Below are 27,331 nucleotides of genomic sequence, written 5' to 3' on the forward strand. Positions count from 1 at the left end.
TAAGAATCCACCCAGGGAATGGTGGGTGAAATAGCCCATCCTCTCATTATTTTGTCCACCAATTAGACCAGTATACCCATTTTGGTTCACTAGTTTCTGGTTCCGCACTTTTCCAGTTTACTAAGCAGGATCTTGACAGGACTTGAGTTATATCACTAGGCCTTTTTGTTTGGACTAATTCAGTTATTTTCTTACCATTTCCCATGAACACTTGCTATTAGAAGTTTTTGTGACACCTTACGAACTTTCATGCATTTTTTTACACCAGTTGAAGTTCGGGGGGCGGGCAAGAGCAAGCTTTTTACAGTTAAGTTCACAATTAGGGAAAATATTGTAGGCCCAATTATTGCAACACACCTTGATGGGTTCCTTATAATCTATTATTATTTATTTGTATTATCGTAACACCTAGGAGCCCCAGTCAGGGACAAGGATCTCAGTGTGCTAGGTGCTGTACAAACACAGAATAAAAAATCATTTTTTGGACTCTTGCTGAATTATCCAGACTTCTCATCTAGATTGTTATCTGGCAGAACTTTGAGATTTTTTTGCTTTTAGAACTATTTAACTTGCCCCACTAGAGCTTGGAGGGGCGGGGGGGGGGGTTGTTATTACTGGTATTTCTTAATATGAAAACCAAGAAGTCTATTTTTATTCCATGTCTTGGAGATGTAAATTAATTTGCCAATGATTGTAAACTTTACAAGGCCATGACTGTCTTCTATTCTGCATCTTGTAAATCATATTTATTTAGCAAAAATAGGTTGGGTACAGATATGACCCCTTCAGGTGTGGGTTTTGGAGAAGAGGAGCAATTTTCCCATCTGGTTACTTAGTGAAAGGAATGATTTGAACTATTGTAACACTCATCTGTTACAGCTTTCTATTATGCAACTGCAAACAGGTTAGCAACACCTTTATGGTGGACAAAGAGATCAGAAGAGAGTATTGAAATATAGCCTGTATTGGTGTAACGGGTCATCTTTTATGGCTATCTCTGTGCTGTGCCACAGTCTGAATCCTGATTTGCAAATATTCAGGATGCTGGGAAATATCACATTAGAGCTTGTTTGTCACTACTTGCGCATAACTTGCTTTGGGCTTCTCTTCATTGCAGAGTTAGCTTGAGGTATAACTAGAGTGTTGCCTCTAACCCAACTCCGTCCTGTCCACGTACAAAAATCTAGCTCAAGTTAAGTGGTGCTTCCTACTTGAGCCAGCTGGTCTGTCGGGGGTTTGGACTAAAGCCTGAGTGCTCCCCATGACTGAACTAGTGATGCCGTGGGGTTGCAGCTTCTCTCTGCTGCTAATCCAGTCACTCTGGGTTGCTCCAGTGTGGTTTTGCTATGAGACCACTCTCACTCAGGCTAGGCTAACTTAGGAGGAGTTAGCTCAAGTGTAGATTACGAAAGCTAATACTTCATTGAAGACAAGCCCTTAGAAATCGGTTGTTGGAGACAATGTGATAGTTAGAGAGGGCTTCTTCATTTAGCTTTGGCTTTTTGAGGATTTATTTGTGAATTTATTTTTTAAACAAAAAAATAATTAAAAGCACATTTTATTATAGCACGGAGTTATTTTTTTTTAGGGTTCATGCCCTTAAAAAAAAGGAAAAAGGAGGGACATCTGTTTCAGTTTCACTAATAATCTGAGGTATGTTGAAGTACTCAGAACTTCAAAGCACCACAGTACTCATTTATCATAAGGGGTTGAAAACCCAACCAACCTTTCTAAAAAGTTTTTTGTTGTTTCCTGAAGGAGATTGATTTGTTTTTTTAATTCTGCATGTAGCAGCAGAATTTCTAGAAGTATAAATACTGTACAGGCTAATTCTTGTAGAAGAAGGCTTTAGTGCAGCTATTGAATTCTGATGTATTTGAAACTAGTTTTGAAGGTCAGAAGTATTAGTTGATTTAGAATGAATATTGTCACACTAAAATCTAATCTAGCACAATAGAGGTTCACAAATAACATCACATTTAACTCTGCAGTCACAAAAGTTTCAGGCCAAAGTCTTCTGCAGAACTAAACTTTTAGCTTTACTAAATTTATTTGTGTGACATTTCAGTGGAATGATGGATTTTTTTGATCAGGTGATATTGTTAAATAGTAACTAATAAATCATCACAACATTCATAAGGTAGGTAGGTAATTATTGTCTATTTTACAGTGTGAAAATTAAGCCACAAAGCAATTGAGGCTAAAAATTTCAAACTTGGCTCCTAAACCTACTCACTAAAAAGGCCTAATTTTCAAAGGTGCAGAGCACATGAATTGACTTCAATATTAGCTGCCAGGTGCTCAGCACCTCTGAAAACCAGGCTACTATTTTAGGTCCCTTAATATGGATTTAGTAGCCTACCTTTATGACCCAAGGCCAACATTTTCAGACCTGGGTGCCAAGAGGCATTTAGATACTGTAACTAATTTTTCAGAGGTGCTGAACATCCCTCGCTTCTCTTGATGCCTATGGAATCGGAGGGTGCTCAGCACTTTTCAAAACGAGACCACCTATTTAAGTGTCTTATTTTGGCCAGCCACAATTGACACTTTTTGCCTAAGTGAACATATCCAAGGCCATGAGAACTGTCACCTACCACCTTTTCAGCTTTTTCCATCAGTAAAGGAAAAGGATACAGACTCTGCATCTTTAAATAAAGTTTTACATAGGTCAGTCATCTTTTAGTATAGCCTGATGGAGCATTGCTGCATGATGTCTGCCTCTTGGAACATGCTACTTGTCAGGGATGAAGTCTTTTGTTTTTGCCTAGGTGGAAAGCCCAGGTTTAGGTTAAAAAAAATTAACCCTGTATTCCTTTCAGTTGTCCCTTGATATCCATGGGATATGTTTCGGATCTCAGTAATCTGTAACAATACCTCTTGTATTCCACCATTTTCTTCTCTATTTCAAGGATCTGTACCCAGTTAACAATATAGCTGAGCTTTCTCACTGTTTATGTCCAGTCCTTGGGAGAAAACTTCTTAAAAAAAAAATCAGTCCCGAAAAACTTGTAGTCTGGTATCTTTCATCTTACTGGGAACCCTAGCACCTAAACGTTTACTCCTTACATTTGATTCTTCAGACTTCTGACTTTGCATGAAAGATTATTGTATTTATTATTTATTTAGATTTAAAATAATAAAAAGATGCTTGTCCAAGAGACTTTGCACACTAACACATCAATAATACAATACAGTTTTTACCATTATTTTAGTACATACTTCATCTTGGACAAAAGAAGCTTCTAGTGTTGCTGTTGACTTTTTCTGCAGTCTTCAGCCATGCTAAAGTAAGTGGCACTTTGCCTTCTAGATTACTGACTCTTGATGAGTTTTTTGTTGTTTAATTTTTGCCACCACAGTTTGCAAATGACAGGTTTCAGAGTAGCAGCCGTGTTAGTCTGTATTCGCAAAAAGAAAAGGAGTACTTGTGGCACCTTAGAGACTAACCAATTTATTTGAGCATAAGCTTTCGTGAGCTACAACTCACTTCATCGGATGCATTCAGTGGAAAATGCAGTGAGGATGTTTTATACACACAGACCATGAAAAAATGGGTGTTTATCACTTCAAAAGGTTTTCTCTCCCCCCACCCCACTCTCCTGCTGGTAATAGCTTATCTAAAGTGATCACTCTCCTTACAATGTGTATGATAATCAAGGTGGGCCATTTCCAGCACAAATCCAGGGTTTAACAAGAACGTCTGAGGACCGGGGGGGGGGGTGGAGGGAGGGAGGAGGGTTAGGAAAAAACAAGGGGAAATAGGTTACCTTGCATAATGACTTAGCCACTCCCAGTCTCTATTCAAACCTAAGTTAATTGTATCCAATTTGTAAAAGAATTCCAATTCAGCAGTCTCTCGCTGTCTGTAATCGTGTGACCAGAGAGATTGAAGTGTTCTCCGATTGGTTTATGAATGATATAATTCTTGACATCTGATTTGTGTCCATTTATTCTTTTACATAGAGATTGTCCAGTTTGACCAATGTACATGGCAGAGGGGCATTGCTTGCACATGATGGCATATATCACATTCATAAACCAGTTGGAGAACACTTCAATCTCTCTGGTCACGCGATTACAGACATGAAAGTTGCGATATTACAACAGAAAAACTTCAAAACCAGACTCCAGCGAGAGACTGCTGATTTGGAATTCATTTGCAAATTGGATACAATTAACTTAGGCTTGAATAGAGACTGGGAGTGGCTAAGTCATTATGCAAGGTAACCTATTTCCCCTTGTTTTTTCCTACCCCGCCCCCCACTGTTCCTCAGACGTTCTTATTAAACCCTGGATTTGTGCTGGAAATGGCCCACCTTGATTATCATACGCACTGTAAGGAGAGTGGTCACTTTGGATGGGCTATTACCAGCAGGAGAGTGAGTTTGTGGGGGGGCGGGGCGGAGGGTGAGAGAACCTGGATTTGTGCTGGAAATGGCCCAACTTGATGATCACTTTAGATAAGCTATTACCAGCAGGAGAGTGGGGTCGGGGGAGAGAAAACCTTTTGAAGTGATAAACACCCATTTTTTCATGGTCTATGTGTATAAAACATCCTCACTGCATTTTTCACTTTATGCATCTGATGAAGTGAGCTGTAGCTCACGAAAGCTTATGCTCAAATAAATTGGTTAGTCTCTAAGGTGCCACAAGTACTCCTTTTCAGTTTGCAAATGATCTTTCTCAGCATGAAATCTTTTCCCAGCTCTAGCAGTGTAGAAGAAATTAGGCATAAAGATGATTTTTTTATATCACAGGACTCTTACATTGTTTGTAGCTTGGAGAAAGTTTGTCTTTAATGATCAGTTCATGTCCGTACTGATAGTTAAGTGCAAAGAATAACTTGGTAGGTTGTTCCCACAATAATGAAAACACTTCAGACTCCAAACAGAATACATATGTGACGGGTTGGATTGCAGAAACCCCTTTGGGACTGCTCCCTGATGTGCCTGGACTACCTCTGAGCCTGCTTTCCCTGCCAGCTTGGGACTTCAGAGCCCTTCCTGGTTGTGCCAGACACTCTAGCCTGCTACGAACACAGACCCAGGTCTGAACCATGTCCCCCAAAAGCTGCAGGTTTAACTGGAAAGAGCTTAAGAAGTGTTCCTGTCTCCAACACTGCGGTACCAAGCTCCCAAAGGGGTCCAAACCCCAAATAAATCTGTTTTACCCTGTATAAAGCTTATACAGGGTAAACTCATAAATTGTTCGCCCTCTGTAACACTGATAGAGATGCACAGCTGTTTGCCCCCCCTCCAGGCATTAATACGTACGCTGGGTTAATTAATAAGTAAAAAGTGATTTTATTAAATACAAAAAGTAGGATTTAAGTGGTTCCAAGTAATAACAGACAGAACAAAGTAAAATAAAATAAAGCACGCTAAATAAAATAAATAAAATAAAGCACGCAAGTCTAAGCCTAATGCAGTAAGAAGGTGATTACAGATGAAATCTCACCCTCAGAGATGTTTCAGTAAGCTTCTTTTACAGACTAGCCTTCTTCTAGTCTGGGTCCAGCAATCACTCCCACCCCGTAGTTACTGTCCTTTGTTCCAGTCTCTTTCAGGTATCTTTCAGGGGTGGAGAGGCTACCTCTTGAGCCAGCTGAAGACAAAATGGAGGAGTTTCCAGGGGCTTAAATAGACTTTCTCTTGTGGGTGGAAACCCCTTCTCCTCTCCTATGCAGAATCCAGCTGCAAGATGGAGTTTTGGAGTCACGTGGGCAAGTCACGTGTCCATGCATGACTCAGAACTTTACCTGCCGATGCCACATTCCCAGGAAAGCTCAGATGTGGATTGGCATCTCTCAGAGTTCATTGTTAGCTTAAGTGTTTCTTGATTGGGCACTTTCTGAGAATAATCTTTTCTCAAGAAGCTGACCAACTGCTTCACTGAGACTACTTAAAATCAAACAAGTACATAGCCAATATTTATAACATGAATACAAAAATGATACATGCATGTAAATAGGATTAATATATTTAGTAGATTTTACCCTTTGCAGAGATATGTTACATGGCGTATCTAGCATAAAACATATTCCAGTCACGTCATATTTACAATCATAAGCATATTTCTATAAAGCATTATGGGGTGCTTCTCCCCTAAATATTCCAGCCAGGAGCCCCTGTCTTCAGAGCTTAGGACTTCCTCAAACTCCAGTCCTGAGGCCAGTAACTTATTTTTAAACATAATTTAGAGCTATTTTGTGCATTAGAAATAAAATCCCTTTCTCACTTTTTTTTTTAAATGGAGGAGCGGGCATCAGAATGAAGTTGTACATCTGTAGGACAGTTTAAAAACTGGTATCCTCCTCATAATTATCTTAGGGGTCTTTTTAGATTAATGTTTAACAGAATGATTAGAGCAGGATGCACTGATAGAACCTATGAAGTAATAATACAGAATACCCTGCACAACTAACTTATACTATTTTAGGGGTGGGGTAAAGTTAAGATTCCAGATCCGTAACAATATCTATACACTGAAACCTTTCCAAGAGATCACCCTTATTACATAACCTCCTGCCTTAAGAGACCTCCTAAAAGCATTAAGTACAGTTCTGTTCTATCTTTTATTAGAAGATCAACTGTTTACTCATCCGTTGAGTGATTGCTTAACTTAAAAATGGATAATACACTTTTAAATACAATATTTTAAAATCATATCAAACCACCAGCACATAAAGCAAGTATAGTTTTGCACTCTTCCTCGGTCTTAGTGGCCTAATTCTGCTCCCATTGAAATCAATAACAAAACTCTCATTGACTTGAATGGGGCAAGATTGATTCTTAGGTGGTTATGTTGTTAGCTGTTGCAGGAAATCACAGAATCAGATTTGTTCAGTAAGTGAGGGAGGAATTATTTTAATGCAGTTATAATTTTCAGTCCACAAATATGCCTCTTTAGATTTTCATATTGTGTCTAGCACTATTTTGTCTGGTTTCAGAGTAACAGCCGTGTTAGTCTGTATTCGCAAAAAGAAAAGGAGTACTTGTGGCACCTTAGAGACTAACCAACTTATTTGAGCATGAGCTTTCGTGAGCTACAGCTCACTTCATCGGATGCATACTGTGGAAACTGCAGAAGACATTATATATACACAGAGACCATGAAACAATACCTCCTTCCACCCCACTCTCCTGCTGGTAATAGCTTATCTAAAGTGATCATCAAGTTGGGCCATTTCCAGCACAAATCCAGGTTTTCTCACCCTCTGCCCCCCCCTCCCCCAAACTCACTCTCCTGCTGGTAATAGCCCATCCAAAGTGACCACTCTCTTTAAAATGTGTATGATAATCAAGGTGGGCCATTTCCAGCACAAATCCAGGTTTTCTCACCCCCCCATCCCACACACACAAACTCACTCTCCTGCTGGCAATAGCTCATCCAAACTGACCACTCTCCTTACAATGTGCATGATAATCAAGGTGGGCCATTTCCAGCATAAATCCAAGTTTAACCAGAACGTGTGTGTGTGTGGGGGGGGGGGGGTTAGAAAAAAACAAGGGGAAATAGGCTACCTTGCATAATGACTTAGCCACTCCCAGTCTCTATTTAAGCCTAAATTAATAGTATCCAATTTGCAAATGAATTCCAATTCAGCAGTTTCTCGCTGGAGTCTGGATTTGAAGTTTTTTTGTTGTAAGATAGCGACATCCATGTCTGTGATCAGTAATATCATTGATGTAAGATTGTGAACGGTTTTGTTCTATTTACAGACATGCGTACTTAAACAAATTTTGTAATAAATAATAACTTTACTGAAAATACACTATTTACCTTTGGATTATGGAATTACCGGCAAGGTGGTCAGAATGTGTTGCAGACTATTGGCGTGATCATAAAGATGTTTTCATGCATGAATAATCTCACTGAAATTGTTGAGGCTGCTCAGATAAATAAAGTTACTCAGGAGGAAATGTTTATGGAGTTGAGCCCCATATTGCACTGTATTTTTTCCAATAGACTGATCAGCTTTAAAGGTCAATTGAGATGCTTTTTATAATTATCAAAGTTCACTTTTGTTTCTCCTGTATCATTTGATAATATCAGAAACACCCAGCATAATGCTGGGATCTGCATTCTCTTAATTCCTTTTCCTGTTTTAGTTGGTTTTGATATGGCCAAGAGTAGTAGGGAAAGGCTACAGTTCCAAAATATAGTTTTAGCAGGTAACTAAATGAGTAAATACCCTTTAATTTTAAACTGTTTTTATATGTAATTTTATATCTTCATGTATATTCCCTGAGTTTTGAATCTTAGTTTTTATTAACTTAAAAATAATATTAGTTCAATATTGTGTCCAGCAAAAATCTAAATTGAGCACTTTTAGAATTGCATAGTAGCACGTTTAAGCATTTCTTAGCATAATGAAGCATAACCAAGGTATTTTACCAGACCTTAATTTTAAACAAAATATTTGATGAGTAGTAAGAATAGAAATACATCATTTTTATTGTTATAAAATAAGCAATTTGATTATATAACTAAAATTTGATGCCATAGTTTGACTCATGTCTGTCTTGCTCATGCTCATTCTCACTTTGTAATTAAGTTGAGATGGTACCTTAGAATATCTTTTAAAGTCAGTAAAAGTGGTTATGGTGGAATTCATTATGTGAATGAAACTGGCAGAAACATGTACAAAATATTTTTGAAGTCTATGGTAAACTTAAATAGATCTAAAATTGAGTTCTTAATTTAGTTTCAAGAAAATTGTACATTTATCTTCGTTTCCCACTGACACAATTTCAATAAACAAGAGGATGCATATTGATAATTAAGTCCAGTTATTGCCTGTATCTTCCTATGCTTCCCCCCCATAATCTTTTTTCTTCAGAAATAGATTTCCTCCAATTTCTTTTATAACTCTGCTGTGTGATAGCCTATCAAAGCATTTGTCATACTCTTAGCAATGTTATTGAACTAAGAACTGGGCTGAAGAGTCCTGTTCTTCTAAGGCTCTAGCTAAGTAGAGCTGGTCAGGAATTTTTCAATGAAACGTTTTTTGTCAGAAAATGCTGATTAGTTGAAACTGAAACTTTTTGAGGGAAAGAGGGTCTGTTTCACTGAAACTTTCATTAGGATGGTTTCTTAAGTCCAGGATGGAATTTCGTGGGGGGACACCCGCCCAAGAATAGTCAATAGCTTAGTGGTTAAGGCATACCCTGGGATGTGGGAGACTCGTATTCATGTTCCTGCTGTAAATCGGGCATATCTAGGATATGTTGGTTTTTCTGGGGTGTCTCTCTCTCTTCCCTCTCCCCCCATTCCACATAAAACTTTGAAAAGGTCTCAGTTTCATCCAGATATGAAGCAAAAACATTTTGGAGGTCTTGAAAATGTTCTTGAGACAGGAAAACAGTTTTCTGCCCAGCTCTATAGCTACGTCATTAGAGGGAGAGAAAGGTCCCCTTCATGCTTTGCTATTATACGAAGGGAAATTGTCCCAATGTTTATGGTCCAATGCTCCTTACCATCTGTTGCCTCAAACAGGAAGTTGAGCCATCTTCTGGGAAGTAGGGCATTTTAAACTTACTGAAAAGTTGGTTTATTTTTCTTTAGGGAGAAGATTGTATATATTAGTGTTATTTAAAAAACCTTGTGTAGTTTGTAAAATAGCGTATTTAAACAAATATTAAAAAATATTTAATGATTAGCCCAGAATTCTTGATACCTTTAAACACTGGACATTGTCAATGTTATGAATTTAACAGGGAGAATATCAATCCTTCCTCTCATGTTTTTTGCAGGCTAATTAGGAAAACTATATTTCATTATATGTCAAGAATGGCTTAGTATTTATTATCAAAGAAAATCTTTAGTAGTAGTAATGTTGTTCTATCATTTGTAAATATTTTTGGAATATTATGTCACCGAAGTAATTTGGGGAGTTCGTTGCAGAATCTGTTGTTAGAGAAGTGATAACATCAAACATATCTTTTCTTTTTCTCAATAGGTCAGTTTAAACATGCATATATAGGTCACAATCAAAACCAACAGCTAATTAGAGAACAGTGTTTACAGTACATTACTCAGTTGTGAGAAAGATTTTATTACTCATAGCCTGTATTGTTTGTGCATTTATATTACAGATGGATATTTATAGCTCTTTGTAGATCTCCAGAGTTTAGTTCATGATGACAGGCATAGCTAGGATATAGGCACATTTTTTCCTGCTCTAATCAGAGAAGAAAAAAAATTGAATAATTCATTAGATCCTTCAAGAACATGTTTAATTTGTATGTGATAGTCTGTGTGCTGTTTTTTCAGTAGAAGTCTGAACTGTAGTGCCCTCCTTTTTAGGGAAAAAAGCACACACTTCTTCGAGGAGTGTCCCTGTGGGTGCTCCACTTTAGGTGAATCTGCACCCTTGCTCTTGTAATTGGAGATTTTTAGTAGCAGTGCCTGGTTGGGTTGCACATACGTTGTCCCTGTCTCCCGCCATCTCAGCTGGTTACATAGTGCTGTCCGACCAAACCTCCCTCAGTTCCTTCTCTATGGCTCTTTGCTTGAGGCTGAGCAATTAGCAGAGCCTCTGAGCTTATCATAGTCTAGCTTTAACTTTAGAATACTGGTTAGTTAATCAATAGTTAGTTAATAGTCAATATTTTCCTTCCCTATCTATTCGCCATTCATTCTTTCTTAAAAAAAATTCTTATCTTTGGAGTTTAATTTTCAGTTATTAGGATACCCCTTAGTGTAGTATAGTTACCCTCCCTCTTGGGAGAAACCCTATTCTAAGGGGCATGCCCAGCTCCCTGGGTTTTAAACGTTGCCTCACTTACCAGTCCTCACAGTGTGTCTGCTGCCTTGGCTAGACACACATACCACAAAAGTGCTCACACTGCCACAATCTCAAGGCTCACTCTAGGAAGGCAAGGGACCTACACCTAAAACGTCTCATGATAGAGAAGTCTCTGCACCCAGCATCCGATTCGGGATCACAGACCCCTTCTGGGCACTGGTCTGCAACGGCGGCATCTGACAGAGGTTCCCCAACGCCCTCTCAGAGGAAGGAGCATTCTGCCAATAAGGCGACAAAGAAGCAGGTGCTGACCTCCCCTCCTCATGAATCTGCCAAAAAGAGATGTTCCCCAATCTGTCATACCCCACTGGTATCGAAAGCACTGAGACCCTCCGCTTTTGAGGTAGTGGGACCATCCAGTACCATGGGTATTGTGCGAGCTAAAGAGCCTAAGCGGGCTGGCTCGGAAAAAGGCACTAAAGGGAAACCTACCATCCTTGTCTTGGTACCACTGGAGACACTCAGACATGCGACACCAAGCGGCTTGGCAGCACTACAGTCTATGGCGCCGCCTTCTGCCTCCTCAGTGCATAGCACACGTCCCTTGGCACCGACAACTATGGTAAGGACATCAATACCACCGACAACACCCTCCTTGGTCCTGATGCTCTCGGTACCACAGGAATTTCTCTGCCATAAAGATCTTCTGGTCTCTTTGGCACTGGAATCTCCACTCCTTGGTACTGACCTCACTCCAGAACACATGGTACTGTGCCAACTTACCACCCCACCCAGATCAGTTCCTCCTTTATCCAGTGACGAGGATGATGAAGATGAAGGAGAAATCTTTTCCTTCTATCACTCCTTGCCTATCCACACAGCCACCAGACCAGGTCTGCCAGAGCACATGAATACCAACCCAGACCCGAAACTCAAGGATGGTACAGACATCCATGGATGCTGCCACCTATGGATTTCCACCACAGTGGCCTACTAGGACACATGGGCAGTATACCACCAACACTATCCTTAGCCTCCCAGTCCAGCCAAGAAGAGGTTGAGGCGTTCTCCATCATGTTCTGTACCTGGACCCTTTGAACCTCTGGAAGAGGCAGTAGAGGAATTGGAGGAGACTTTGGATCAGGAAGTCATGCAAGATGCCAATTTTTCATCCTCTTCTCCGGATGAAGCTATCATGCCCCCACCACCCACAGTGGGGGATGACTTTAAACAAGATTGCAGATTTCCTTGCTATACTTCTGGAAGAAGTGGTGGAGGCCCAACATAAGTTGCTGGACATTCTCCAGACTTCAGCCTCCTCCAAGATTGCTCTCCCAATAAATGAGGCTCTCATGCGTAAAATGACTAGACCATCAAGACCCAGTCAAGACCATCTGGCAGACCCCAGCAACAATTTCACCCACCTGCAAAAGAGTGCAAAAAAATGCTGTGTCCTTCCCAAGGGGATGGAATTTCTATTTTCACACCCACACCAAACTCTTTGGTGGTAGAGACCATAAACGAGAAGGGCAGACAATACCGTTCCAGATCTTCCCCATGTGACAGGGACTCTCTGGAAGCTACTGCCTCTTTTCCCTGATCCAGTTTTAGTCAATCTAATCACCACAAGTCAGCCCACGGACATTGGACATTGCCTCCAACTGTTAGGGCACATGTCAGCGATGACGTTTGTCATCAAATATGCCAGACTGCACATGTGATGCTTGCAAGGCTGGCTCAGGAAAGTATATATTCCACACAGACAGCATAAACAAGCATCTTATGATGCCAACCAAAGTAAAAAATTATCTACATTGATAGACTCAACCACACAATGTTTGCACAGGAGTTCCCTTGACACAGACCCTTCCATCAATGATACTCATAATAGACTAGGTTGGGGTGGGGGCACACCTGCACAACCACATGATCCAAGGCCACTGCTCCCCATCGGAATCAACACTACACATAAACCTGCTGGAGCTGTGGGCAGTCCATAATGGATGCTCACACTTTCTACCCATGATCAGGGACAAGGCCATAAAGGTTCTGATAGACCACATCGCTTTTATGTTTTATATAAACTGATGAGTAGGGATGCTGCTTTTCCCCTTTGCCAAGTAACTCCTTTGTTTAGATCTTATAGTGCTCCATCACATGGGTTCATTACTTGTCGGTGCTATACCCATTAGTTTGTTGTTATGCAGACAGCTGTGTAACCTCCTATCTACAGGATGCCAAAACACCACTACAGATGCACTGAGCAGAAAATTTTCCTCGGACCACAAGTGGGAAATGAACACCAGAGTACTACAGAACATTTTCATGCACTGCGGATTCCCAACTATAGACCTCTGTGACCACCCAAAATGCCAAGTGCCCCACACTTTTGCTCAAGAGCAGGATTGAGACCCCATTCTCTAGGCAATGCTTTTCTTCTCAGATGGGATGCACCCCGATTGTACACCTTTTCTACCGACCCTTCTCCTAGTCCACGGTCTTATACAAGATCAGGACCGACAGCACCTGAGCCATTTTGATAACCCCTTACCCCCCACCCCTCCCGTTTCCCAGACAAATGTGATTTCTTTACCTCGTGAAGATTGCTATTTGCCCACCGTGCACTCTTCCCCTTTACCACATCTCCTGGACATGGCCAGGTCTACCACCTGAACCAGGCAAAACTCCACCTGAAAGCATGACTACTCCATGGTTCCAAGACAGTGAAATGACGTGCTCAAAGGAGGTAAGGAACATTCTTTTAAACAGCAAAAGATCTACTACCTGACATACCTACCTGCACAATTGGAAGAGATTCCATACATGGTGCCACAATAGACAAATAATGGTGACTACCTCTCCTTTACCACTGGTACTGGACTACGTACTGGAATGTAAGAAATTGAGTCTCTCAATGAGCTCGATCAGAGTATACCTCACAGTAATCCTGGCGTTCCATCGCAAAGTGGATGAGTTCTCAGTCTTCGCCCACCTGACCACTAAATGCTTTCTCAAGGGTCTTTGTAACCTTTACCCCGAAATACGAGCCCCTACTCCATCATGGGACCTCAATCTGCTGTTACGATGCCTTACTGGGCCCCCTTTGAACCACTACCAACGTGTTCACTTCTCCATCTCTTGATGAAGGCGGCCTTTCTCATTGATATCACATCCGTCCGATGAAAAACGGGGGGCCCTCATAGCACCCCCTCCCCATACACAATATTTTTCAAAAACAAAGTTACCCTAAGACCATAACCCAAATTCTTACATAAAGGAGTTTCCTCATTCCATTTGAATCAACCCATCCATCTCCCATCTTTCTTCCCAGAACTTCACGGGAATAAACAAGAAGCAATGCTTCACACTCTGGATGTCCAAAGGGTGCTAGCATTTTACATTGAGAGCACAAAAACTTTCAGAAAGCCACCATAGTTGTTTCTTTCCATCACGGAATGATCTAAGGGAGACACCATATCCAAACAGAGGCTGTCTATATGGATCTCTGGCTACATTGACCTTTGCTATTGCCGTCAACAGCTACAACCCCCACTGGGGACCTGCACACACTCCACCAGAGCACTCTCTGCCTCAGTAGCCTTCCTCAACAATGTGCCCATTGTGGACATCTGTAAATCAGCAACCTGGGCATCAGCCCATACATTCACCCAGCATTATGTCATAGAGCAGCACTTGTCATCAGACGCTTTCTCAGGACATACGGTTTTACCGTCCACCACCACTGCAACTCCAAAGCCCCTCCCTTCCACCAAGAGGCACTGCTCTACAGTCACCGAAAGTGGAGCACCCACAGGGACACTCGTCGAAGAGTGTGAAGATTAATCACCCTGTGCAGTAACTGAGGTTCTTGTCCCTGGGGATGCTCCACTACCCTCCCTCCTCCCCTCTACTTTGGATTTTTTTTTGCACCATGGACTCTGCAGTAGAGAAGGAACTGAGGGAAGGTTGGTCGCACAGTGCTGTGTAACTGCCTGAGACAGTGTGTGACCCAGTCAGGCACTGCTACTAAAAGTCTCCAATTACAAGTGCAGGGGTGCAGATTCACCTAAAGTGGAACACCCGCAGAGACAACCGTCTTGATAACCTCGGTTACTGCACAGGGTGGGTAACCTTCTCTTTTTTAAAAAAAAAAGTATATGTATATTCAGAATCTATTGTCTAGTCATTTTATGCTATAGAATGCAATAATGAAGAATAAGGGTAAAATGCTGGCTCTGTTAAAGTCAGTGGCAAAACTTCCACTGATTTCAATAGGGCCAGGCTTTCACATTAGGTATTTAAAGCTTTTAGCTGATCAGTTTCCCTTCATTAAAATATAGTTAGATGTGAAAGGATGCTGCTTTTTCCCTTTGCCAAGTAACTCCTTTGTTTAGATCTTATAGTGCTCCATCACATGGGTTCATTACTTGTCGGTGCTATACCCATTAGTTTGTTGTTACGCAGAAATGTGATAGAAAATGTATTAAGGCTTGGTGTCATTTATTTTGTAAAATTCTTTGAGGCCCTCAGAAGGAAGACATTATAGAAGTGCAAAATGTAATTATTAACAAATCCCAATAGTCTTTTCTCCTCTGTTCTTCATTGCTTATATCATTTCTCAAATAATTTCACCAGCACAAGTTTCATTTTCCAGTTTTAGCACAGTGGGTATTACTAAAACTTTTTGCACATAGTGCCATTCATCCACTCCTTGAGTGCACCTTTTATGTAACTCCGGGCTGGGATCGAGGGGTTTGAAGGGCAGGAGGGGGATCAGGGCTGGGACAGGGGGTTGGTGCGTGGGGAGAGGCTCAGGGGTGCAGGCTCTGGGCAGCACTTACCTCAAGCGGCTCCCGGAAGCAGCAGCATATCCCTTCTCCAGCTCCTACACAGAGACGCGGCCAGGTGGCTCTGCATGCTGCCCTGTCTGCAGGCACTGCCCCTGCAGCTCCCATTGGAGTGCCAGAGGGGGCCATTGGAGCGCATAGGAACCGGAGTGGGACCATGTCACTGCTTCTAGGAGCCACATGGCGCAGCCCCTGACCCTGCTCCCCGGCCGGAGCAGGACAAGCCCCAGACTCTGCTCCCCAGTTGGAGCTTGAGGGCTAGCTTAAAATGACTGGCAGGCTGGATGCAGCCCACAGGCCACAGTTTGCCCACCTCTGGTTTAAATAGTTGGCTTTTAAAAAAGGGGATTTATCATTCACAGAAATTCTGTGAGGATTTCCTAATAGACATTCTCCTGCACTGTTCTGTAGAGCCCTGCAAATCTGTGGATATCCATGGACCATTTTTGTGGATTGTGGATCAAATGCAGATACAAATTTTGTATCTGCACAGAGGTCTACTGTTATGGGGTGGTAAGGCACCTAATTTGATGTCTCGCCCAGGATTTGCAGGAGGCTTGGCCATCTGCATGGAGGCCTTGTACCTCTCCTATGGCTCTGGTCTCCAGTGTCTGCAATGAAGCCATACTTGCAAGGTCCCCTTTTGGCTGCAGCTTCTATAGGGTGCACAGTATTTTTTGTTGCCCTCTAGGAGGATGAAGACACCAGAGCCATTTTTCTGCATGGAATGGTCTTCCACACACAGATCGAAGCGGCAGCATGATATTGTACCCTCATATAGAAATGTTTTGCTGTTATTTACAGTGTTTATCTTAGAACATTTAGATTTTTCCACTGTCTGCTTTTCCTTTTTTGAAGGATTAGAAAGGGTGTCTTGAATCTGTCTCTCCACTTCTCAGAGGAGTCTTCTTGTATTTTCATATAATATTTGTCTTTTATCTAGACCAACACATAGCCATGTTTCAGTGAAATTTCGGCAGTCATAGTTTTACATAGAGGACTTACAATTGTGCACAATAACCAGATTGCAAATGTCCTTTGGGTGCTGTCGAGCGTAGGCTCTTATCTAACTAATGGCATTTAAGAAAAATAGCCATCAACTTCTGATATACTCAGAAACATGGAATATGAGCAGAACTTCACTAAGCTGCACACTTTATAATACACACAAACATTAGTGGTCTTTGCTCTCTTCCCAGAAAATATATAAATAGATGAGCACTGTACTGAGGTCTCATTACTAAGAATTTATTTTTTACAAAATATTTGAGCAGCGCATGTTCTTGCACATTATTAAATATCAGAAAAAAGATGTGTGTCAAAATAAAGGAACAATGTATATTTTATGATACAGGGATCCTGAATTAATTTCTTATTTTTCTTTCATTCACACAATTCAGCAGTTTGGAACAGATGGCCCTGTAATTAGGTAAAAAATTGCTGCCATATCTTATATTTTAAGATCTTGAAAAATTCCAAACTACTGTGCGAACTATGTAAAAAGGAATCCCTTCACCCACCAGCTTCCATTAAAGTGAATTATGGCAGATGTTTAGCAGTGCTGAGAAGCTCTATATAATATTTTTGGGACAGTAAAAAATGACATCTTTCTCCAATGTTGGTGGTGTGGAAATTTACTTAGGCAAAAGGAAGTATTCAAAGTGAAATTTAGCCAAGAAAATGACAATCATTCTTATTTTGGGGGTTATAATGCCTGCAACTGGTTATGAACTTCAGTTTTCTGGTTCTTCCAAGAGACAGTATCTTGTGAATACAGGGCTAACGTCATGCTACAAATAGTAAATGCATCTTGTAACTTCTTTTCTATTATCATTTTTATTATTTTAATTGGCATCAACCAATATATAAAGATATAAAATGAAGAGGAATAAAATGTTATCAAATCATGAAATGAATTGAGCAAGGATAGTTTTTATTGCAACTCCTTATTTGTTTTTTAAATGTCTTGTTGAAATATTTGCTTGTCATGTTGAGAGATCCTGTTTCAAAAAACTACCAGTTCCTAAAGAATTAGTGATAGAGAAGAGGGAAGCAAGAACAATTCATATTCATTTGTAACATGCTTCTGATGTAAGCATATTTAGCGTTTAGAGAATGCCTTCCTGTAGCTTGTATGTCTTTGTGAAGAAAATTGATTCTTCAGTTGCATTAAAAGCAATTCCCTTTTTTGTGTGCAGTTTTGACAACGTTCTGTGCCTTGCTGATTCCTCATCCCTATCTGATATCACCCTTGATGGCAATCCGATAGCTCAGGAGACATGGTACAAAAACACTATTCTCCATCATATGATGCAGCTCCGACAGTTAGATATGAAGAGAATCACGGTAAGGAATTTTCTGAAAAAGTATTCATCAGATGCTGTAAGTATTAAAATTGGTGAATAGGATTGCTGGGTTCTATGTATGGAAAAACTTTTACGTTGTATCTACCTCTGAATTCAGATGTAACTTGAACATTACAATATTGTAACTTGTTTTTGTACTGTGCTACACAAGTATGTATTTTTCTTGCTTAACTCTAACACATTTATTTTTATTAAACCATTTTAAAATATTTTTCTTCACCCACACTGTGACAACTGTCCCTTGACAATTGTAAAGAATATCAGAGGTGTTTTCTTCTAAACATCGAACAAAGAATGTTATTACAATAAGGAAAATATATTATCACTAAAATTACTGACTCCTTATTTCAGTGTAGTGCTTCTGCCTAGAACCTTCCCCATCCCAGTTGTTCCTGGCTTCCTTCTGCAGATTTAAGTAACAGTACATGTCCTCACAACCACTATACAGGTGAATTATCACCTGTTAGAAGAACAAGCCCTCTGTTAATACCTTTAAGTAGGCCCACATCCTTGTTGAGTTCCTCAGCTCTGTGATGTCTGATCTCTGTCAGCTTTTTGTCCCATAGTTGTCTTAAAATCCACAGTATTGTTAAGTGCTCCAGTCTCCCCCCCCCCCAAAAAAGAATTGTCCCCTCCAAAACCACAAGATTGGCTTAAAATCATGAGATTTATTTATATCATTCTTGTTATGTGCCTTCTGGTTTTTGAGCCTTAAGGTTTCACATTTTCAAGCTTTTTTCCCACAATAATGAGGACTAACAATTCACATTTTTTTTTTTAAATGAAAGCTGAGTTTCTCACATATATGACTTCAGGAGCTAGTTCTGTAAGAAAAATACCAAATATCATAAAAAGAAAAGGAGTACTTGTGGCACCTTAGAGACTAACCAATTTATTTGAGCATAAGCTTTCGTGAGCTACAGCTCACTTCATCGGATGCATACTGTGGAAAATACATAAGATGTTTTTATACACACAGACCATGAAAAATGGGTGTTTATCACTACAAAGGGTTTTCTCTCCCCCCACCCCACTCTCCTGCTGGTAATAGCTTATCTAAAGTGATCACTCTCCTTACAATGTGTATGATAATCAAGGTGGGCCATTTCCAGCACAAATCCAGGTTTTCTCCCCACCCCCCAAATCCACTCTCCTGTTGGTAGGTTTCAGAGTAACAGCCGTGTTAGTCTGTATTCGCAAAAAGAAAAGGAGTACTTGTGGCACCTTAGAGACTAACCAATTTATTTGAGCATAAGCTTTCATGAGCTACAGCTCACATAGCTTATCTAAAGTGATCACTCTCCTTCAATGTGACGCTCATGATAAAATTGAGTGGGCAACACTGAATTCAGGTGTTCTGATTGGCAACAGCATATTGCACTGGTATACACTGGGCAATACCTAGCTTGATGTTTCTATGAGTGGATGAGTTTACTTTACACTAACAGGAAAGGTCATTGTCTAACTTCATTTGATGAATAGACCAAAACTCTACTTGGATTGTGATTTTTTTTTTCTCCTTTATTGTGGTCCACCTGAATATCCTGAATTCCCCAGTCTTGCTTTGCCTTGCAGACAACTAATAGGTAGACCTGGTAATTGCTCTTTTCTGGTTAGAAATTCCTTAATTTCTTCTGCAAGAGAATTGAAGAAGATGTTTGTCTGAAAATTATTTATAGTGGGTGCTATTACTGCTGTAGGGGCAAGGTTGCGGAAGATTGGCAAGGAGCTAAGTGGTGGACTGAGTATGTGACTGGATGTAAGCAGAAGATGCAGGCAGTTTCAATTAACTTTGTTGGACAGACCCTGCCAAAAGATATTGTAGCATAGCTCACCATATTTTTGCCTGTAAACAAGTCAGTTTATGTAATAAGCATAAATCGTACATATAAGAATGTAGCCAGCTGTTGACCCCATGTAACCCCGAAGTAAGCGCGGAGAATATAGCGCCGCAGAGGACTCCCCCCCACCCCCCCGTGGAGTCCTGCCTGGTCAGCTGTCCCGAACGGCCAGAGTCCCCTGCCGCCCCTTCGCGCGTCCTAGGGGCTCCCTGCACAGTTTAGAGCGTAAGTTCTTCCTTCCTTCAATAAAGCATAGTTTACTATTCTTAGGCCTGAGTGTCCTCCTTTCGCTGGTATCTTCCCCCCCAGATGTTGCGGGCACAACTGCATATTCCCCTTCATTTCTGTTTGGCATGTCATCTCCGCTGGCAAAGATTTTCATTGAAGTGAGAGCAGAGGCTAAGGGTAACATTTTTCTAAAGCACCTAAGTCCTCTTAACTTTCTATGAGACTTAGGCTCCCAAGTCATGTATGGATTGTGAAAATATTACCGTTGGGCTGCAAGTGTATATCTCTAGGAGACCAGTTCCAGTTAAGAAAAACAAACCTATCCAATTGTTTAACCTAGCTAAATCCCATCCCAAGAGAAAGTCTTTAGCTCTTCCCCCCTCAAACTTCAATTGATAAAATAAACTGAACCTTTTTGGATGACACACTTCGTAAGGTGTTTTTTTTCCCCTCAAAGCAGGAAAATGGCCCTTCTTTGCCATCTACCATTGAGAAAAGTAAATCGAAGATAATCCTTTTTACAGCAGTTTGCAGATGTGTAGAAAACGTGTCTAAATTTGAATTGAATACAATGCAGCTTTATAAGTAGGCTTCGCAGAATTCATTTTTTTGTAATTTCGATAATATTGATGTTTTGGTTTTAAGCATTTTTTTTGTTTTTTATCTATATACATTTTTACAGTTGCGGGAAATTATGGGGTTTGTGTGATGGGGTATACAAACCTCACACTGGGCCCGAAGGAGTTAAAGGGCAATACTGGGCCCAGGTAGTCCTGCCCCTCTAGGCCTACAAAGTATGCTCTGGCTGCAGGTACAGGTTAAAAAGAAGCTCAGAAATCCAGGCAATGAGAGGGAGAGCAAACAGGCTGGGGGAAAGGCAGGCCCTTCTCCTGAAAGCCACACTGAAGGCTGAGCTTTAGATGGGACCATGGTGCTGGTGAGCCCCACAGGTGGTGCTTTCTCTAACCTACCTCTTGCTCACACCTGCTTTTTTTTTTTTTTTTTTTTTTTAGAACCAGTAGGTCCTGAGAGGCTCTGCTCATTTGAACTCTGTTAAACTTCAGATTGTTTGAACTTTAGGGGACCATGCCCCAAGCTGAAGGAGCAGATAGAAAGGAAGTGGTCCAGGGTGGCACTTCTTCTCTGTGTGGAAGACTTGTCTGATGCTGTTTCCCACAGGGGCCTGGGCTGGGATCCCATGGAGAGGGTTGGCCCTGGTTCCCCTACCACATCCTGCTTGAGAACTAGGCCCATAGGTGGGCTGAGACCACAGCACCTCTGGGGTAGGGACCAGGTATTTCTATCCTTCCCTCCCCCTCCCGTTTTTTCTGCAATGAGTGACTGGAAACCAGGTACGCTAAGTCCTTACCCACCAGGCCCCCTGAATACCCTATTACCGGGTAGTCAGACAACAAGGGGGTTAGGCAGTAATTATTTAATGACAGTAGATAGTGAGATTCAAAAAGTTAAAGCTCTATAACTGTTAAAACACAAATTGTAAACATTGCGTCAAAATATAAAAAATAAATATCCTTAAATCAAACTCTAATAAATTCTCACACAGCATTTTTCTTTCTTTGCCTATAAGTAAATTTTGATTATTATCTATGAAAATATTTTTTGTTGATTTGTGTGTGTATGGTGAAATTGACGTTTACTGACACTTACTGAAAAAAATCTACTCCTTCTAAGCCTACTTACTGGTGAGGAGTTAACCAGAAAGAAATACATGGACTGTACACCATGTATGTAATTTGCCCTTCCAACAAAATCTGTGAAGTTAAATACATATATTTTAAAAAGCTTTGCCATGGTTCCCAGCTCCAAATGTAGACTTAACAGTTAAATATTTCCAGTAAAACTTCTTTGCCTCTCTTTATTGATATCCTAAAGACTTCTATGGCTTGAAATGAACACAGCTATTATTGCTTGAAAATTTTTCCAGAATAGGGAATTGGTTCTCCTATTTTATTCAGAATGGAATTCCCTCCTGGCGCTGTTACATTTTTGCATTGAGAGACCTTCCACCCCTGAAGTGTTCTAGCACTGGTAGGGCAGTGCTATGGAAAGATCCAAACAAAATCTCCCTTGCAACTTTGAGAAAAACAGACTTCTCAGGAATTTCCTAATAAACTATTAGAAGAAATAATCCTGTCCCTTAATTCACAGACTTAGAAGCTAGTATCAAAAATAATGGGAGATGCACCTTTTTAATCAAATACCATTTTTACAAAGAACAGTTGTAGATCAGGATAACTTATAAAAAAGATTGGCTTCTCTATCTTCTGAGGAGGCATGTCTTTGTTCATTCCTGTATTACATCAAATGAAAATGCTATAACTTCCATTAATGAACAGCATGTTATCTTCAAGATACAGATGATATGAACTTATTGGGTATTAGAAATGTACTGTTTTATATTTTATATGCATTCAATATCCCTATGAGTTTATAGTTTATATATATATCCCAGGCCATCTTCAGATTTTTATGACTTAGGTAGTTGTATTTTATTTAGTTCTAATATATTAAAGTATTTTCTTGAACATAAATGCATATGTATATAAGATATTTGTCACAGATATTTAAACAGAACTCTCTGTTTAGAATATTTTTATATAAGACATGCTATGGAAATATGGGTGGACGGCTGTCCTTAACTAGCTAAGCTAGTTCACAGTCTTGGAGTTATAGTCGGTTTATCCTTGGCACTGGATATTCAGGTAGTGGCATTCACTAGTAGCACCTCCTTGAATAATAATAATAATAAACATACAACAAATAAAATAAAATAACCCTAAAGTGGGAACAGAATGTGCATCCCAATATGCTCTATTTATCATCCTACTCAGAGCTCATTTGTAATGTTCTCTAGCATGCCCTACCGCATGGCAATGGGTTCAGCTGCAATTAGTATCTGGAGTGCTACTATCCATGTTATGCCATATTAGCATCAGGGGCAGCTGCTAGCATGGTAGAACTACAGATATAGTCACTTTCTTGTTTGCGTGCAACCTTTAATATAAAACATTGGGTGAATGTAACAAAAGCACACAGTAATAAAATGCAAAAATAAGAATCAACAAGGAAATACAAAGAAATCACCATGGCTGTTACAGAGTGAAAAGTACACCTGCATCCTCAAGGGTGAGAGTGATTGTCTGGACCTGCAGGGAGGGAAAGGACTGTTGACCCTTTAAGGAAGGTTCCCCCTTCAGCTCTTTAGCCATTTGGGAGTGGGTGGGCAATAGCTCTGAGAAAGCCCAATGGTTCCTGCGCCACAGGAACACCAAAGGGGTCAGGACACCATTGCATGCTGGAAAAAGCAGCCCCCATCCTTCCTCCCCTGTGATTGGCATAGGACTGTTTTTTGGGGGTCTGCTGTGGGCATCGTGCTAGTCGTTTCTTTGCAACTGGAAGTGAATTTTTTCTTCACTGCCAGATTGGCCAAGAGGGATGTTTTTTTTTTATCTTCCCCACACCAACTGAGGGACCCAGTGGGAATGAAGGTAGGGTTCATATTGTGGCATCTTGGCAGATGTCCATGGCAGATACTTGTTCAATAGGGGTCCTGTTCCCTGATAAACTGGAATTGGAAGTGAACTCAGAGGAAGGCATCCCCTAAAGAAGTTGGGAAACACTGTTGGTGTTTCTAACGTCTGATACAAGAAAAAGACACCTCCTTTCTCCAGAGTCTTAGTACTCAGACAAGGAGAGGGTGGTGGGGTCCCACCAATATGCTGGCACGAACCTTGGAGAGGAGAAGGGCTGATGGCAGCTCTCTAACTAGGAGATATGAGCTATACTGTACAAAGCATTGCCAGATATTTCTCAGATGAATTATTAAAGGTGTAGCCTAGTTAAATCCCATCCCTCGAGTCTTCTCTTGTCTTCCTGCATGTTCAACCCAATGAAAAATTGGACTATCAAGAAGAAAAGAGAGATCAAATCATTGAAAGAACATAGCAGTGAGAAGAATAAAAGAAAGGCAGTTTTAAGATAAGGATTAAAGTATTAGAAGAATAGAGAGACATCCAGGGAAGTAGGGCTAGAAGAAGAAAAGCAATCTTTAGGAACCACAGTAAAAGAATGGACAATGGCAAAATTATTAGTGGGTGTCACTTGCTAACTTTTTTTGTGGAAATAATTTAAAGTATATTGTACTCTATCTCATTTTCCACCGGATACTGTGGTAATGACTTAGTAGTAGTGAAGTTTTACAGGATAAGTGTGTCATAAAGTTCCTGTTTATTTCATCTGTCCAGTTGCTTTGCATGCTTTCACATTATTTAAAGCTTAAAATGAGTTATTGTATTTGTATAGTCATTTTAATATATCAAGATCTTTTTTTTTAGACTGCCTATATTCTCTGTCAGTGTCTTAAATTTCTGAAAAATGAAAGTGAAAAGTTAAGTCTTATTTCTTACAGGAGCTTTCTATTTTAGAGGGGAACCCCCCTCCCCCCAAAAAAAACTTTTCTCTGACGGTTTTGGAAGATATTTTGATATAAACACTTCAGGGGGTTATGAAGTAAATAAAATTAAGTTAAAAAGTATACTTCTCAAATGTTTGTGTTGGAGAACCTCTTTGCTTTTCATTTCGTAGCTCACATTTCTTTATTACTTGGAAAATATGTGTTCTAAAAATACTGTCTATGAGAATATTTGGATTTCTGTAAACAAGGAACATTTAACCTAATATGGCTCTACTACATTATTTAATTGTCCTGATGCGAGACTTAAACATTACCAAATGCCTGTATTTAGGGACAAATATGTAGTTTCTTGAGCATTAGTAAGTAGCAATGTTATATGAAAAATATAGTTAATATAAAGAACAAGAATACTTGTGGCACCTTAGAGACTAACAAATTTATTAGAGCATAAGCTTTCGTGGGCTACAGCCCACTTCATCGGATGCATAGAATGGAACATATAGTAAGAAGAGATTTATACATACAGAGAACATGAAAAGGTGGAAGTACCCATACCAACTGTAAGAGACTAATTAATTAAGATGAGCTATTATCAGCAGGGGAAAAAAAACTTTTGAAGTGATAAGATGGCCCATTTCGGACAGTTGTTCTCTGTATATATAAATATCTTCTTACTATATGTTCCATTCTATGCATCTGATGAAGTGGGCTGTAGCTCACAAAAGCTTATGCTCAAATAAATTTGTTAGTCTCTAAGGTGCCACATGTACTCCTGTTCTTTTTGCTGATACAGACTAACACATCTGCTACTCTGAAACCTGTCATAGTTAATATAGTTTAGTCAATGGTCTACAGTAAAGACCCTTTGCTTTCTCTCTCTTTAATTCTCTTACTGAGTGAGGTAGTTAAATCAGTGGAACAATAGGGGGCAGGAACAGTTTAACTATTAAAATGAATCTTTTGGACTATGATTCAGAATTGAATATCACAGACTCATTTTATTTGTGTTTTACTTACCAAAAAAAAATTGTGTAAAATTAGTTGCCTACAAAAAATACTCTCAAATATTTCCAATTACAATGTTGGGATGTAATGAAATAGTATGTTATAAATGCCCTCTGAATAAGAAGAGTACTTAACATATATACAGAACTTTACATTTTCCAAAGCACTGTACAAATGTTAATCTGTGGAAAACACCAAATTTGGTGCTTTATTATCTTCTATATTTTCATTATAGGAATGTGTACATTTCTGATAGTTTTTCTTTTAACTACTAATTCCGTATAGTTTTTTATTTTTGTGCTGTTAATAATAGAATACCATTTATTTAAATATTTTTGGATGATTTCTACATTTTCAAATACAGTGATTTCAATTACAACACAGAATATGAAGTGGACAGTGCTTACTTTATATTTATTTTATTAGATATATTTGCACTGTAAAAAGCAAAAGAAATAGTTTTCAGTTCACTCAATACAAGTACTGCAGTGCAATCTCTTTATCATTAATGTTGAACTTACAAATGTAGAATTATGTACAAAAACCCCCTGCATTCAAAATAACAGTGTAAACTTTAGAGCCTACTAGTCCAATCAGTCCTACTTTTTGTTCAGCCAATCACTCAGACAGACAAGTTTGTTTACATTTGAAGAAGATAATGCTGCCTGCTTCTTAATTACAATGTCACCTGAAAGTGAGAACAGGTGTTTGCATGGCATTGTTGTAGACAGTATCGCAAGATATTTACATTCCAGATGTGCTAAAGATTCATATGTCCCTTGATGCTTCAACTACTATTCCAGAGGACATGTGTCCATGCTGATGAATAGTTCTGCTCAATAACGATCCAAAGCAGTGCAGATGTTCATTTTCATCATCTGAGTCAGATGCCACCAGCAGAAGGTTGATTTTCTTTTTTAGTGGTTCGGGTTCTGTAGTTTCTGCATCGGAGTGTTGCTCTTTTAAGACTTCTGAAAGCAAGCTTCACACCTTGTCCCTGTCAGATTTTGGAAATCACTTCAGAGTCTTAAACCTTGGGTTAAGTGCTGTAGCTGTCTTTAGAAATTTCACATTGGTACCTTCTTTGCATTTTGTCAAATTTGCAATGAAAGTGTTCTTAAAACAAACAACATGTGCTAGTTCATCATCTGAGGCTGCTATAACATGAAATTTATGGCAGGATGCAGGTAAAAAGAGCAGAAGACATACAATTCTCCCCCAAGGAGTTAAGTCTCAAATTTAATTAACGCGTTATTTTTTTTTAACGAGCATCATCAGTATGGAAGCATGTCCTCTGGAACAATGGCCGAAGCATGAAGAGGCGCATGAATCTTTATTGCATCTAGCATGTAAGTATCTTGTGATGCCAGCTACAACAGTGCCATAAGAACACCTGTTCTCACTTTCAAGTGATGTAATTAAGAAGTGGGTAGCATTATCTCCTCTAAATGCAAACTAACTTGTTTCTCTTAGTGATCGGCTGAACAAGAAGAACTGAGTGAACTTGTAGGCTCTAAAGTTTACATTGTTTTGTTTTTGAGTGTAATTATGTAACAAAAAAACCCTACATTTCTAGGTTCTTTTTCACGATAAAGAGATTGCACTACAGTACTTGCATGAGGTGAATTGAAAAATACCATTTCTTTTGTTTGTCATTTTTAATCAAAAATAATATGAGGTGAGCACTGTACACTTTGTATTTTGTTTTGTAACTGAAATGGATATATTTGAAAATGTAGAAAACATCCAAAATATTTAATAAATTTCAATTGGTATTCTATTGTTTAACAGTTAACTCAAGCAGTTAACTCAAGCGATTAATCAACAGCCCTAAAAGAAAAAAATATATACAAACA

The 27,331-nt window shown here is 39.7% G+C and overlaps 1 protein-coding gene across 3 annotated transcripts in view; it reads left to right on the top strand.

The window, feature by feature from the left end:
- Window positions 1–27,331, top strand: part of LRRC49 (leucine rich repeat containing 49) — a gene marked incomplete at its 5' end in the record, with an annotated part of 130,612 nt that overhangs the window by 59,440 nt on the left and 43,841 nt on the right. For all 3 annotated transcript variants that reach the window (XM_084641337.1, XM_084641338.1, XM_084641339.1), the window contains one exon: window positions 17,799–17,946. In XM_084641337.1, coding sequence (XP_084497463.1) covers window positions 17,799–17,946 — 148 coding nt within the window. The remainder of the gene's footprint in view (window positions 1–17,798; window positions 17,947–27,331) is intronic.

Source organism: Lepidochelys olivacea (assembly GCF_965140295.1).
Source record: "Lepidochelys olivacea isolate rLepOli2 genome assembly, chromosome: 10".
NCBI classification, from domain to species: Eukaryota; Metazoa; Chordata; order Testudines; family Cheloniidae; genus Lepidochelys; species Lepidochelys olivacea.